Here is a 16058-nt window from a genome sequence, read left to right on the forward strand (position 1 = left end):
CCTCCGTGAGAGGTGCCACGCAAGGAGGGGAGAAGCTGTTTCCTCGGACGACGCACGGTAGGAGGATCAAACGTTCTTGCCCTCGCTTTTCTCTCTCTCTCTCTCTCTCTCTCTCTCTCTCTCTCTCTCTTTAGAATCCCCCATCACCACTACCACCACCACCACTTCCACAAACTCATGTTTCTCTCGCAACGTTACTCTCGTGAGCACAAAGTTATTTCGCATTTTTACGCGGATGAATATAAAATACAATACGACGAGTCTCTAGGAGGAGAGAGCCTTGGGCGATCATAAAGCATCCGTGAATATATTCGATATCGAAGTGGGTGGCCTCTATGAATGTGGAAGGGGAAGAGAATAAGGGGAAAAGTATTTTCTTTTTCGATATTCGATCAAAAAGAAAAAAAGAAAAAAGAGTCGTTCTATGGGATAATATAGAAAAAAATCTCGTAGATTTTTTTCGATCATAAGGTGAAATTATTTGAAATCTCGCGAGATATATATATATATATATATTTGTACGTCAGAGAGAGAGAGAAAAAGACATGTACTTAGTTACGTACGTAGGATTGATATCACGCTCGATAAAACTACTTAACGTGCCGGTAAAAGAAGAAACGTGAGTAGATTTACGTAACAGGGACACGCACGTGTGTCTAGTCTTTAGATGGTTGAAACGTTGCTTGAAAGAAAGAAACGAACGGCCGACGATCGACAGTTCTTCAACCGAGAAGAAACGTTCCTCGACGTTTACGCTAAATACATACAATATATGTATGTACCTATATACATATGTATATATATGTAGATACATACGAATATCATTTATTTTTCTCTAGTTTTCTTTGAACATACATACGTATATATATATATATATATACATGCACTGGACGAAGAGTGGCCAGATTCCGACAGTAATTTGTCTCTCTAGTAGGACAGCAAAGTCGAGTCACGCAAATTGACAAATACGCGGCGAGCGTCCAGCCTTTCGCAAACGAGACACACGTGGGACAAATTCAACGGCAAACACAGAGCTCTCGCGACTCGGTTCTTTGCCAAAAGGGAGAAACGTTGTTACGACGGACATTTAAACATTACGAGTATTTCTCGAAAATGTTCTTTTTATGTTAATTCCATTGGCTTGAAGAACGCTTTTATTTTATTAATCTACTTTCTCTCTTTCTATGTCTGTCTCTTGTCTGCCTCTCTCTCTCTCTCTCTCTCTCTCTCTCTCTCTCTTTATCTTTCTTTCTTTGTTATTGGAATCATTCGTGGATATCTCAGTCGTAAAGCTCCAAAAGTTTTCGCGGACCATCGGTGATAACCCCATAAAACGTTCTCTAAGTCGTTCCACGTTATCGCAAGACGATATAGTATATCGTACAAGTTAGGAGTTGGTAAAAAAGAAAAAAAAAAAAAAATGTCGAAGGTAACGCGTAGGCGATTCTCTTCCGTGATCGTTCTCTCCCGCGGAAGCTTCTTCCCGAACAATAAATACCATTGGAGAATTCTTATCCGCATCTATCTCACTTTGTCTGACCTCTCGATTTGCATCCTTTGTGCTTGGCGCTTGCTCGTAAATCACCGTCGACGGGAAAATGCACGCGCTAGAAGCAACCAATAGGTAGAGAAAGATTAACCAAGGAGAACGAGAGAGAAAGAGAGAGAAAGAAGAAGATATCGACCGTAAGAGAGAGAAAGAGAGAGAGGTAAGATTCGACGTGAAAGTCTCGTTTTGCGAAATTCAACGAAGCGTGAACATTCGCCTTTTCAGGCAAGCCCTTCCGCAAAATTCTCACGGGTTCTCTTTCCTTTGCAGATGGGATCGAACGCATGCCAGATGGATCTCTATTTTCCAGGTCCTGCATCCGGTTGAGATGCATCTTTCAAGGTGAAAGAAAAAGATCTTTCCTTTTTACAAAAGTCAAGTTTTCAGATTTTTCAATCCATGGATAGAAAAAAAAAAAAAAAAAAGAAAAAAAAACATAAAAAGAAGAAAAAGGTAGAGAGCAAAGGAAAATAGAGAAAGTCAATTTTATCGTTATCGAATGAAAAGAAAAATAGAAAAATAACAAAAATAGAATGACAAATAGATTCCTAATACAGATTATGCATAAGACTTGCGCTCACGTTCTTCGCGTACTTCCTGTTCGGCGATATCTTCTTGCCAGTATGCGAACACACCTGCGTGTAAAATGTGTAAGTACGTGTACCGCGTGAAAAACGGAAGTTAGAAAATCCTGCGTACAGTCGTACGTAGCACGGAAGCACAACCAAGCAAGCAAGCAAGCAAGCAAGCAAGCAAGCAACCAAGCAAGCAAACCACCATTCTCGACGAAGGCGTAACTAATGACGTAAAATACGCGTCGTTTGTAAGCGTTACGCCCGAGGTGAATCTTTTGCTCTTTCGTGTCGCACCGAGGACGCCGCTTTAATCTGATTTTCACGTTACGCGGACGTTGCAATTAAGTTCGCCATCATCGTCGGTACTGTACTCACGATGCGTTACGAGCATCGTCAAGGGTACGGAGCAACCTTTTACAGTGAGTACGATTAAGAACGTTCACCTTTTGACAGCTCGGGGATCTACGTACGATAAAGATCCTTGTTTCGCGATTTTGAAACGATTTGTCAGACTGTTTTTGCTATGTTTATTTTTTTTTTTTTCTTTTTTTTTTCTTTATACTTTTTTCTTTTTTTTCTCTTTTTTTCTTTTTTTTTTCTTTGATCGATTTAACGAAAAATAAATATTAATTATAGGAGAGGTATTAAGGTATTACGGAAATTAAAAACTATTTACAATAAAATATAAAGTGACAATGATTGTAAAATAATACCGAACGAATGTGAAATTCGATAGAATGATTCGATTTTGTCGCTATAATACAGATAATTAGCGTAAAACGACAGGTTGAGATCTCTCTGTATGGAGATCAACGAACGAACACTAACGGAATTTTGTTAACGAAGAGAGTAACGCGATATTTTTGGCTTTTATGTGAGATCATTTTTCGTTCGTCCGCCATCGATGTTCGGTCCTTTAATTATAACTCGGGAGACAGGAGTATTATTAACAAAGGTTCATCGGATAATGGAAAACGATAAATTAATTACTTTGCGGCCCAACTAATTCCTTTTAATTACCGATAATCCGTCTGGATTATCGAAACTCGAGATGAATTTTCGTTAGGTGAAAATGAAAGAGAAGTCGAAAGGCGAATTGGTCGGCGATATAAAATGTTCAGAGAGAGAGAGAGAGAGAGAGACAGAGAGACAGAGACAGAGACAGAGAGACAGAGAGACAGAGAGAGAGAGAGAGAGAGAGAGAGAGAGAGAGAGAGAGAGACGCGTGTTAAGCTTGAAATGTTTACAGAAACGAAATGACTAGTGATAATAAAGAAGGAACGTAAAAGAAGAAGAAAAGAATGAAGAAGAGAAAATAAGAATTTCTTGGGCATATAAAAGTACATTGAAAATGGGGCTTTGCTCGGGTATCTCTTCCATTTTTCTTTTTCTTTCTTTTTTCTCTTTTCTTTTCCATTCTATCTTTCTTTTTCCTCTTTCCTTCCTTCCTTCCTTTTTTTTTCTCGACTCGCTCGACTTCATTAGTTTTGAGAGTCCTTTTCTCTCGTGAAACACGAAACGCGTATCGTTCTTGTAACGATCGACTTGACTCGACTCCGACTACTCGAGAGTCTAACGTCGAGAGAGAAAGAGAGAGAGAGAGAGAGAGAGAGAGAGAGAGAGAGAGCACATAGGCAGTCCAGTTCGTTTAATCGTTAATAACGTTTTCTCGACGAAGTCAAATAAGGTGTCTCTCCTTTCAAGTATCGAACGAACATAGCCACCCACCGTGTAGTTTCAACCAGGATATTGTCATTCGTCGAACGTAATCTATTCGCAAGAGAGAGAGAGAGAGAGAGAGAGAGAGAGAAAGAAAGCAAGAACGTGTTACTAATTCAACTTCTATGTCCCTTCCTCTTGCTTCTTATCGATTCGGACTTGCTCGAAAATTAAGAAGAAGAGGATAAAAAGGAAAAGAAAGAAAGAAAGAAAGAAAGAAAGAAAGAAAATCGCACGGCATTAGAATATAGTTCAGATCATATTTATCGAATGGACTAATTGGTTTTCAGATAAAAAGACCAGCCGTTTGTCCGGATAGTAAATTGGAGACAGGGCACTTGCCGTTTTTGAAATTTATATTATTCGACAGTCGAATAGCCATTTGCTTTGTTAATTTATTAACCATGCTACGGTATAGATAATGGTTTACTGACTGGTTAATGTCGATATACTCTCGTGACAAGTTTTCTCAACGATTCGTGCCGACTACTAACAACTATAACGAAACGTCATCTATTTTATTTCTTTTTTCTTCGTTCAAAATATTTTTCCTTTTTCTTTTTTTTTTTTTTTTTTTTTTTTTTCTTAAAACACGACGTTTTTATGTTGCGTAAAATGAACTAACTCGATAATCGCTTATATGAATACATATTTATTTATTTATTTATTTATTTATTTTGACCTATCGACGACCCCTTAGAATTTCAATTGAAAACGATATCGATCGGCATAACGCGAAATCGTTTGCTCGAACATTACGTTAAAAGCATGATCCATCGATAACGAAATCGAATTATCTCGATCCAACTAAAATCAAATTTCGTTTCGTATTAACATTAACGTTATAATTAATGAACCACGTTATAGAAAATTCAAAAGGTATGACTTACTTCTCTTTACTTTAGATTAATCGACGTTTCGTTAAATAGCACAATAATAACAATGAATTCTATGACTATTCTATAACTCGAACAAAGCGATTATTATTATACTTGTCATCATCATCATCATCATCATCATCATCATCATCATCATCATCGTCATCATCATCATCATCAGTATTATTTTATTATTATTATTATTATTATTATTATTATTATCATTATTACTATTAATAATTCTATGTACGATCATTATTAATCCGGCGCCAATGACGATTGATAAGTTCCGTCATTTCTCACAACTTTAAAGCGAGATATCGCGGAATCATTAATTATTCGGTCAGATCAAATGAATGGCAAAGGAAAGGCGCAATGTGTTATCCGTTTCATAAGAGAAAGAAAGAGAGAGAGAGAGAGAAAGAGAGAAAGAGACAGATAGACAGAAAGAAAAAGAGATAGAGAGAGAAAGAGAGAGAGAGAGAGAGAGAGAAAACGGCGGTGTCTCGGCAAACAACGTAAAAACTTCACGATCGATCGAGGAGAGGTCACGTGTGTCACGAATTATCGGTAACGGTGGCGATAAACGGCACGGATCGTCGAGAATATTGTGTTACCGATCGTTCGAACGAATATATATAGCGAATTTCAACATCGATATTCTTATAGGAGCACTCGACGAGACACGGTGAAACACTGTGATACTCGATAGCATCGCACACGTTCACCGATCGTAACCGACGTATCGTCGAAGGTAGTAATTGAATCGATCGTTTTGCAAATCACCGTCGCTCCTGCTGTAACGTAGGATCGAAGGATTACTTTGCCACGTCCTACGACATAGTAGGATCTTCGAACGGAACATCGAAATGTTCATCCTATCGAGTCTCTCGTACGGTATAGTGATAGCCGATGGGGGTGGGGTGGGAGGAGGGGGAGGTTGGGGAAATTGATAGGGAGAATGCCGGTTACGGAATCTTATTACAAATCGTTCGAACTTCGTTCTCTCTGCAAAAAGATCTTTGTAATTTCTTCCTTCTTGAGATATCGAATTTAAACGGGAACGAAATAGATAGAATAGAGAGAGAGAGAGAGAGAGAGAGAGAGAGAGAGAGAGAGAGAGAGAGAGAGAGAGAGAGAGATAGAAAGAGATATTGTGGAACGTGCCTCTTCTAACGACCAGTTTGTTACGTTCATCGATCGGCAGATAGTGTAATACTTGAAAAAGAGAAAAAGAAAAAAGATAAAAAAAAAAAAAAAAAAAAGAAAAATAAAAAAGAAGAAAAAAGTTGTGCACGATTTATTATTCCACTCACGAACGGAGAACCAACAACGTTTTAATATTTTTGTTGTTTTTATTTTCTTTTTTCTTTTTTTTTTTTACGTGTGCGTGCGTGCGTTTCTTTTTTCTTTTTATTTTTTTTTTTTTGTTTTGTTTTGTTTTCCTCTCCTCTCCCGTCCGTATTCTCTCTCTCTCTCTCTCTCTCTCTCTCTCTCTCTCTCTCTCTCTCTCTTTTTCAGAGAGGTAACACGTTCGAAGAGAGATCAGAGATCGAAACTTGGATTTCTATTTCCAGGTGGTGGGTGGTGGGTTGGGGGGCGGGGGCGTTCACTTTTCCAAACGTAACTCTGACAGTTGGCAGGAAATACGGACAGCAGTTATAGGGTTAAAACGCGCTCGTGAATTCAACACGATATGTATCTCGGGAATATTCCTAGACAGAGAGAACGGATGCAAGTTTAAAGCAAAGGCAGAGGGGGTTCGTTGGTGGCGCTTGCGTTCTCTCCCACACGCACCTATACATACATACGTGTAGTATAATATATATATATATATATATATATATATATATATATATATTTCGCATAAATCCTCGAAAACTTATTGCCACTGTAAACGGCCGACCAAAAGGGACGTGATCCCGTAGACGTAATTCTAGTAAGTGCACTCGAATGTTTGTAAATCTCGCATTCGCTACCACGACCGCATATGGAAGGATATTTTACGGTTATGCGTTTTCCGCGTTAGCCTTCGTAAGAAAACTCGACTAGCGTTCCAGCGGCTATTTATCCCTCTCGTAGACTTCGACCTAACGCTTTTGCTATAAGAAGAAAAATCTTAGAAGACAACCCTCCACCACCAACCGTAATAGTAATAGTAGTAGTAGTAGTAGTAGTAGTAGTAGTAGTAGTAGTAGTAGTAGTAGCACCAATGCTGGCTCGTACCAACATGCGTTCGCAAAATGTTCCTAGTTTATCGCCGACGTGACTCGCGTTTTATTTCCGCACGGTTTGTTACGCCCTCCTTCTGTCCTTTGAAATAATAAACAATAAAAGAAAAATAAAAAAAAAATAAAATAAATAAATAAATAAATAAAAGGGAGAAAAAAAGAACATGAAAAATGCAAGTAAAAAAGAAAAAAAAAGAAACGAAGATAAAAGGAAGAGAGAAAAAGAGGAAAAAAAAAAATCATCCGTCTGCCTCTAGGCGAATAGAGCCAATTCGATTTCGTTCATGAAAATGAATCGGACTACGTTCGTCGTCGGTGCGAACGAACGTACGAACGAACGCGTTTTCGTCACGGAAATTTGTTTTATAAGTTTTTTCTCTCCTCTCTTTAAAAAGGAATGAATGTAGGAGGATGAACACGATATAAAAGTATTACCGTCCGTGTCATAGGGTCACGATGAAGATTAGTACCATTGGCCGAGTGCCAAGATAGGATAGTAGGAGGAGTATAAGTATAAATAGCTCGCGTCAAACGCGTTGTATGCGAGAGTTAAATAACTTCGCTTATTCCCTACGGAAGGAAGGAAAGAGGCGAGGGAAAAGTAAAGAAAAGAAAGAAGAAAGAAAAAAAAAAAAAAAAGAAAGAAAGAAAATAATGAGAAATCGAACGACAGCTCTGACCTTATCCGTCAGTACGTCGGGCATTCTTTTTAAAACGAATAATGCGCACGCATGCCTGTGTGAAATAAAAAAAAAAAAAAAAGAAAAAAAATAAGCAAAAAGAGAACGAAGAAATGGAAGAAAATAATAATAATAATAATAATAAAAAAAAAAAAGAATGAAATAAAGGGAAGAAAAAAAGAAAAAGAAAGAGAGAAAGAGGAGAAAAATAAAAAGAAGTACAATCGAGAGGAAGCAACAAGTAAAGATGGAGAAATGGTTCGTGTCGTTTCGCGTTTATTTGACGACTCGATTTGAGCGCGGTAACGCGATACAATCCGTCGGCGAGATAACCAAGCTAGGTGTCGAAAATATTGTGTATAAAGCCCGATTAAAAAAAAAAAAAAAAAAGAAAAAAAGGAAAAAAAAAGAAAAGAAAAAAAGGAAATTCCATAATTTCGAGATAATTAACATAACATTTTTTTTTTTTTTTCATAAGAGAGAGAGAGAGAGAAGAGAAGATATTCATCGGATAGATAAGTTTAGTACTTATTATACCTACACGAGAAACTCGTAAATCGTGTTGCGTAGTTTGTCTACGTTGACGTTTCTAAAAGATCGAAAAAGCACAGCGGGAGTTCTTTAGGGGGTTGCCAGTCGAACGTCTATCTTCTCCTAATTTTGTTCCACGAGAAAAGCAGAAGAACAAGATAGACAGATAGATAGATAGATAGATAGATAGATAGATGAGAGAGAGAGAGAGAGAGAGAGAGAGAGGGAGCTATTGAGATTGTGCAGTCGGTCGAACGATTTGAAAATATTTTTATCCTAGCATCACTAATAGAGAAAGGTCTTCATTTTGACTTAAATTTGGATTATAATATTATTTTTTTTCCTTTTTTTTTTTTCTTTATTTATTACTTCTACGTCGTAATAAATAATCATCTCTATCTATTCGATTCATTAGAGGACGATACGTCTCTCAGATGATAATAATACGGAAATTTTTCTTAAGTATTATATTCGAGGTATACTCGACGTAGACATTTTCCTTTCGTCAAAAGAAAAAAAAAATGTAAATAAATAAATAAATAAAAAGGAAAAGGAAAAAGTCAAGAAGAAAAAAAAGAATAATGAGAAAAAGAAAGAAAGAAACTTTCTCCCATAAATACATCTACAGTGTGTTATCACTTACTCGTAAATTCGATCGACCGATCGTAGTTATCCATAAACGGGCTGGCACTTTAACCCCACCGCACTTACACTGTTATCATCCTAGCAGTTCGTTACACCGTGCTTGTCTTGTCAGCGTCGTGTTTCGACCTGTTTTCTTTTTTCTTTTCTTTCTTTTTTCGACGATATTTAACTTATCCTTGAAAAGAAAAACTAGATCGTATTCACCGACGGAAGGGGTAGTAGAGCGATCGAATAATAAAAGTAAAAGTAAAAAAGTATAGACGAATTTTGGAGGAAACAAAGTCGTGTCGTGTATGGAACACTAAAATATTTCTCACTTCGAAGGCACCGTTTAGTTCAAATACGTTTTCGCACGTATTTTGTTACGCACTCGATTTAAGAGATTAAATAATGAAGAAACGAACAAAATAAGAAAAATATCGTATCTCCTAATTGCATTTCGTTCACATATACTTGTTAAAAAAAAAAAAAGAAAAAAAAAAAAAGAAAAAAGTTCGATTTTATTATCCGATCATGGAAATAATTACGTATGAAAAATAAATCGTTTCGATCGGACAGATCGTATATATATATATATATATATTATATATATATTATATATATATATGTGTGTGTATATAATGGTTTTAATAAATCGAATATCAACGCGTCGATGAGTTACGAGAGGATCAATCTTGAAAATGGAACGGACACGAAGAGCCCTAACAAACACGCGCGGCTCATGTCGGCCAACTGACTCGTAGCAGGAAAGACTCGGGGCCCTTCGGCTCTTGGGCGCCGGTGCTGGGCGGCCGTAACGGCGACGGCGGCTAACGGCGGCGGCAGTGGGTGCTAGTGGTGGTGGTGGTGGCTATGATGCTGGTAGGGGGGGAGTTTATGGTGGGGAGAGCGTGCCAGAGTAGGTAGAATACATTCTGGTGGGGGAAATGAGACGTCGAGTATCTCTACCACGCGCCGGATGCTGCGGAGTAGCTCGCGAGCTCTCGCGCGAGTCACTTTGTATTTATTTTGTGTTACTAGTTTTTTTCATTGAGAACAAAAAAGAAAAAAAAAAAAAACAAGCAAACGAAATAGAAAAAAGAAAAACAAAACTTTTCGACTCGTCGTTCGTCAAGCTATTCAAATTTCAATTTCATTAAAATCAAATATCTGCGATATTATTTTATTATATATATATATATATGAATTTTTTCGTTTTTTTTCTTTTTCTATTTTTGTTTTTCTTTTTCTTATTTTTCAAGCATGATTTCGAACGAAAACACTCGCACTCTTTCCTTCAGATATATATGTATCTGCATATATGGGGTAGTATTGTTGAATAAAAAAAAAAAGAAATAAAAGAAAAAAGATGGAAGAAAGAGATATCAAGAAAAAAAAAAAAAAAAAAAAAAAGAAAACTTTTTTACAACTTATGGAGAATGTCAAACCATAGGTAAATTTCACGTGAACCAAAAAAATACATCGGGTCTCTCGAATTACCGAGCCAGGTCGAGAAGGGTCGATGATGTATTGCGTTCGATACGCCTGTCAAACGCTCTGGTCAAAATCAGTGCGGCAGAATTATGAGAATACTTTGATAAAAAAAAAAAAAAAAATAAATAAAACAAAACAAAAAGAAAAAAAAAAGCTTTTCGGCAATCGAAATCCATCGTTAAAAGTCATCGTCAAAAAACATAAAGTCGAACGTTTAAAGAGCAAAGTGGAGGATAGCTTTAGAAAAATGTAGAGAAAGGTATGGTTTGATTATCGTCAAAACCAATGTAAAGAAAGCTTCGAAAAACTTCCGAGAAAATAAAGAGATAGAAAGAGAGAGAGAGAGAGAGAGAGAGAGAAAGAGAGAGAGAGAGAGACAGTAAAAAAAGAAATTCGAAAAAAACTTAGCCCCTCGCATTCCGGTTTTTTCTTTTTCTTTTTTTTTTCCCCCAAATCGAAAGAACGCAGCCGTTTCTCGGCATTTTAGTAGGTGTACAAATTTGTTTTTTCACCAAATAAATACGGGAGTCATTTATTTAGGAAACATGCCCCTTTCACCGTCTTCCCTTTTCCACGAAGGTAACTCTTATCATGCTACAAAACCCCTCAGGGCTAGTGTAGTACTTGTCGCAGCGTTAACGTCCGTTCGGATAAATAAATATTGACCGTCGAGTCCGGTACCGCAAACAAATCCATTAATAACAGGAATTTAATCCCATTGCGGAGCTTGCAACGTAGCGATCGGGAATGGTACACGTTGGAGCCATTCGGTTCGAACGTTTTCGGTGTCAATTTATGTCCATGAACGTGAACGGATACAGCGTTAGGTTAGAATAATTTAATAACGTTCGTTTCCATGCGTTACCCCCCACTATGGACAAGCCCGAAGTTACTCCCTTCTCTCTTATACCGACGCAATTAGCAAAACTATAATCAAATATGAGGGTGAGGTAGTGGGGGCAATGGGCGGTGGGGTAGAGTTGGCTGGTGCTTAATATCGCCGTTCAAATTTCGTGACGAGTCTCGTTAACGTGTTACGAAAGCAAACAGACGTGAAGGAAATGAGTAGAAGCAGAAATCGTCTCTCTCTTTCTTTCTCTCTCTCTTTCTCTCTTTGTTCATCATTTATCCTTTTTTACTCTTCTTTTCTCTTGGGATAGATGGATCCGAGGAGAGTCGGAAAGATCCGAAGAAAAGGGGATGGAAAATGAACGTTACGTTTGTGCGATCGGGTAAGCCGCAAACTTATTATCGTGAAAAGACAATTAAACAACGGGTATAACCGTATCGTCGTAATTACTAATTAAGAAAGGTTAATATTTCATTACTTTCATTACTATCGTTTATTTTGTTACGAAAAATTCAAAAAAAGCTAATTTTTTATACGATATTATTATTTATCTTATGTTAGAATTATTTCTTTCTAATTTTTCGCAATTAACAATTCGTAATGATTCATAAATTCGATTTGTAATTTTTTTTTTTTTTTTACAGGCAAATATCGGGATACGTAAAAATATCCTTTTCGTCCGATGACAATTTTGAATTTCAAATTCGATATCTTCGAACGCGTTACTTCGAATTTTATTGTCGTTGTTCATTGCATCGGAAAGCTCCCGCTTTGTAAGTTTCTTTCGAAGGATGCTGGTAGAAGAATTTTGGTCAATGGAGAACATGTGGACCGTGCTTGTTTCTTTTGTGCTCGTTTAGAGGCCCTTCAGGTTCTTTCTTGTATCGATGAAGGGAGAAAGAAAGGGACACGCTCGTAACAAGCTTTAAATTCGTGTTCTCTTTCTGTTATCGAATATTCGAATCGTATTGCGTTTTGAAACCTATGAAACTCATTCGGTAGCCCGATCATCAATTAGAATTGTAAGCTATTACAAGGCCATAGTTAAATAATTTGCATAAGGACGCTCGTATGAATTTTAAAGGGTCGCGAAATAAATTTCAAATATGCTAATACTTTCAATAATATACCTCTACCTTCTATGATTCTTAACCGGGAACGAGTTTGAAAACGTTCAAGAATCATTAAATATTTATCAAGAAGAATTTACGTATTCTATTAAACACCGAAAGGGGCTTCTCTGAGAATCGCTTTGCAAAAAGCATAGATTATTCAGGATATTTACCGATCTCATCTCGAACATTAACCACAGTGTATAGATCAAAATACGACGATATTTATTCATGGTTAACTTGGGGATAAGCTCGGTTACAGTTAGCGTATTTCGTAGCTCTAACAGAGCCACTAATCGATAAACAAGTATCCCTCGGAGCTAAACAATAACGGAGGGAGTTTAGGAAGTGAACGGAGTAGTTTGGTCATACCCTTCACCGAAGGCATTCTTTTTGCCCTATTCTCTTTTACTATATGGTGCCTCGTACTAGAATAGAGAAGATGATCTGCTCGTAATCCTATATAAACACGGTTATTTTTATCCCATTATAGGGCGGTTCCGTAACGGTCATCATCGTCCTCATGTCGTTGTCGTCGTTGTCGTTGTCGTCATCGTCGTCGTTGGCATAGTTTTCCTGTTCCTATAGCTTAGAGTTTGCTGCATAATAGCACGTTCAGTGTGCACGCGGCTTTAAAGGTTGCCGACGAAAGGACAAGAATGACCGCAGGGTTCTTTCGAAGGGTGCACCACTGCCACACCCCCTCTAGTTTGGTATCTACGAAGCTGCTTTAACAGCAGGGGGGTGCTCGAACGACGTCCATGATAGCGTTCCATTTTCCTCGGTCGTTCCTTGCCAACAGATTCTCTAAACCCTTCGGAGATACTTACACTCGTAACATTCCTCAAAGTCCTACGTTTTTCACGATCATCCTCGAAAGAAAATCGTCGACACTCGGTCGAGAAGGCAACGAGAGAACAAAGACTCCCATCCTGACCAAGCCTCAAAGATTTATTATAAAACTCGTGTCCTTTCCCTCGTAACTAAGGGACACTCATGGTCGTTTTTTGATTTCCCAAAGAGAAAAAAAGGGTAGCCTGAATAGTTTTACTCACGTCACGTACGAAAATCACGAGGGTTGTTACAGGTGAATCTTCTTGTTTTCTTTTTTCTTTCCTTTTTCTTTTTTTTTTTCTTTTCTTTTTTTCTTTGATCTCCTCTTACCTCGCGTAATCCTATACCTCTTATTCATGCGATTTACTTGTTTGTTTACACGCACCATGAACATGTTTTCTCGAAACAATAATTTCCCTTTCTTACATTTTATTATCGTATTTGTATGGATAAGCTTGTACCTTGTTGGTTTATCTGGTCCTAGGTATATTATCGGAACAAAGACGTTTGATGGCCGATGGCGCCGAAGAAACAGCAAGGGATCTACAAATTCGAAAATAATGCGGGTTCTGGTTAAGGAAAAAAGGATGGTTGAAATTGGACGTTCGGTTAGGTGGCTGGCTGACTGGTTGGCTGGTTGGTTGGCTGGTTGGTTGGCTGGTTGGTTGGCTGGTTGGTTGGCTGGTTGGTTGGCTGGTTGGTTGGTTGGTTGGTTGGTTGGTTGGTTGATTGACTGGTTGGTTGGCTGTCTGGAACACGTGTCGCCCACTCCTTTTCGAAAGTGTATCTCAGTCGCACGTGACGCATTCACAGATTCGTCGTTTCTCATTTTTGAATCCTGTCTGCCTTCTTACAACGATCTACGACATGCGGCATCACGTAGTATCGCAGAAAACACGCGGTTTACGAGTCGCACGTGCCGGAAACGGAACTGACTCTTTATCGTTCAAAAAAAGGACACTGTGTGAACGAACATTAATTGCCTATACGGAGAAATGAGAAATAAAAGGAGGAATAAGAAATAAAGAGGGGAAAAAAAAAAAGAGAAAAAGAAAATAAATAATAAGATGGAAAAGGAAAAATTTCATCGACCCATCGATATTGGTCCTCCATTGTTGTTGTGAAATTCAACGTAGAGTAAAAACCATCTCGTTTCATTCGAATGTTTTTTCTTGAACCCCTCGTCCTCGCCCTCGCCTCCCTCCCACCCTCCCTTACCCCTCTCGTTTTCGCTCCCGTGAGTTGCTTTTCTTAAGAGGAAACTCTTGTAAGGTCGTTTCGTTTCGTTAGGAGGTCAACGAAGCTCGCATCTCCCTTTGAATCTAATTCTCTCTCTCTCTCTCTCTCTCTCTCTCTCTCTCTCTCTCTCTCTCTCTTTCTCTTATGCATATCTTGGATATTCTATGCTACTTGAATTGAATCGAGGGTGAGACGATTCGGTTTACATAAATAGAAAAAAAACAAAATTCGTATCCTCCATACATATGTAAGAAAAAAAAAAAAAAAAAAAAAAAAAAAAAAAAAAAGAAAACGAAAAAATAGAAAGAAAAGAGAAAGGAAAAGAAAAAAAAATAAATGACGTAAGACGAGGAGGTCTCCTTTGGGGAACGATTGAAGTTTACAAAAAGGTCGCATAAACGAATTGAAAAATTTTCTAGAGGGTGAACATCGCATCAGAGGAGCACGCACATATACATAAATACATACATATATACATACACACAATTTAATTCTTCGAATCACAATAGTATAATTGTAGTTGATGTTAAAACGTAACGAACTCATTCAATGGATTTAAATATACGCTATCGTCTATCGACGATATTTTTATATTCGAACGAATGACAGGGAAATTGGATGTTCTGAATTTCTCTCTCTCTCTCTCTCTTCTTTCTTTTTTTTCCTTTTTTTTTCACAACTCGTACGTATATCGTATATCCATTTGGATTCTCGTAGGTAGTCGAAGTAAGCTGGTAAAAGGAAGAACGCGCATTGGGGACTTCAAGACGATCGAATTGTAACGTGAGAAAGACGAAGAAAGAAAACCCACCTTCCTTCGAAGTAACTCGCGAGGGAAACTCTACAGAGGGTGGAGAATATTTTTTACGCTAGCGTCAGCGGGTCCATTAATTTTCAAGAGGAAAATCGACGTCGACTACGTCTTGGGTTACGATGCGAGTGTCTCTCTCTCTCTCTCTCTCTCTCTCTCTCTCTCTCTCTCTCTCTCGAAAGCCCTACGAGTGAAATCCGAGCTTGTCCCGTTTCTCGTAGACGTCGTCCCCGTGATAGAGAAACGTTGATCGTCCTGCGGACGATCGTCTCGAAGGAAAGGATGTCGAGGAACCCAAAGAGGAAAAGACGGATGGATGATGTCTTTGGTTGTGAGCGATGCATTTGAAATATTCTAAGAGAAGCAAAAAATGAGATTTGCGTGCTATCGTGAAGAAAAGAAAATAACAAAAAGAGAAAAAAAAAGGAAAAGAAAAGAAAAGAAATAAAAGAAAGATAATAAAATAAAAAATAACGAATGTAAGTATCTCCCATCGGATTGATTATTTTATTTCGATTATCAATAAGGATCATCGTGAACAGAGCTATAGCTTAAAACAAATCTCTTAAAACAAATGAATTTACATTAGGACTCTCAGGTACATTTAAATGGAATTGTTCGAAATCTGTTATCCTTGGAACTCGATCGCGCCTAACTTGACTTATCGGACTAATAGCAGGTACTTAATGGAATCGATAAGTTGTACGACAAATCTTTGATATATCCCTAAGGGGTTAGAACTTTACTAGCGCTCGTAAATTCTTGATCTTATGTCTTGTATATATGAAAATCTCTCTCTGTCTCTCTGTCTTTCTCTTTCGTTACTTTTTTTTTTATCATCCACAGATCAGATCCGTATCATCGTAAGAGATCGTTCCCACATTACTAGGACGAAGAGAACGTCTCTCTGGAATCGTGCGACTCCGTTGCT

The 16058-nt window shown here is 37.9% G+C and overlaps 1 protein-coding gene across 5 annotated transcripts in view; it reads right to left on the minus strand.

The window, feature by feature from the left end:
* Positions 1-9530, minus strand: part of LOC124947592 (netrin receptor UNC5C-like) — a 42596-nt gene extending 33066 nt beyond the window's left edge. For 2 of the 5 annotated variants that reach the window (XM_047489968.1, XM_047489966.1), the window contains exon 1: positions 8807-9530. In XM_047489968.1, coding sequence (XP_047345924.1) covers positions 8807-8840 — 34 coding nt within the window. In that variant the 5' untranslated portion in view covers positions 8841-9530. Of the gene's footprint in view, positions 1-6947; positions 7035-8806 lie in introns of all 5 variants that reach the window. The other 3 variants (XM_047489967.1, XM_047489964.1, XM_047489965.1) reach the window with 2 other exon arrangements.
* Between the last annotated feature and the right edge of the window lie 6528 nt (positions 9531-16058).

Source organism: Vespa velutina, chromosome 3, assembly GCF_912470025.1.
Source record: "Vespa velutina chromosome 3, iVesVel2.1, whole genome shotgun sequence".
NCBI lineage: Eukaryota > Metazoa > Arthropoda > Insecta > Hymenoptera > Vespidae > Vespa > Vespa velutina.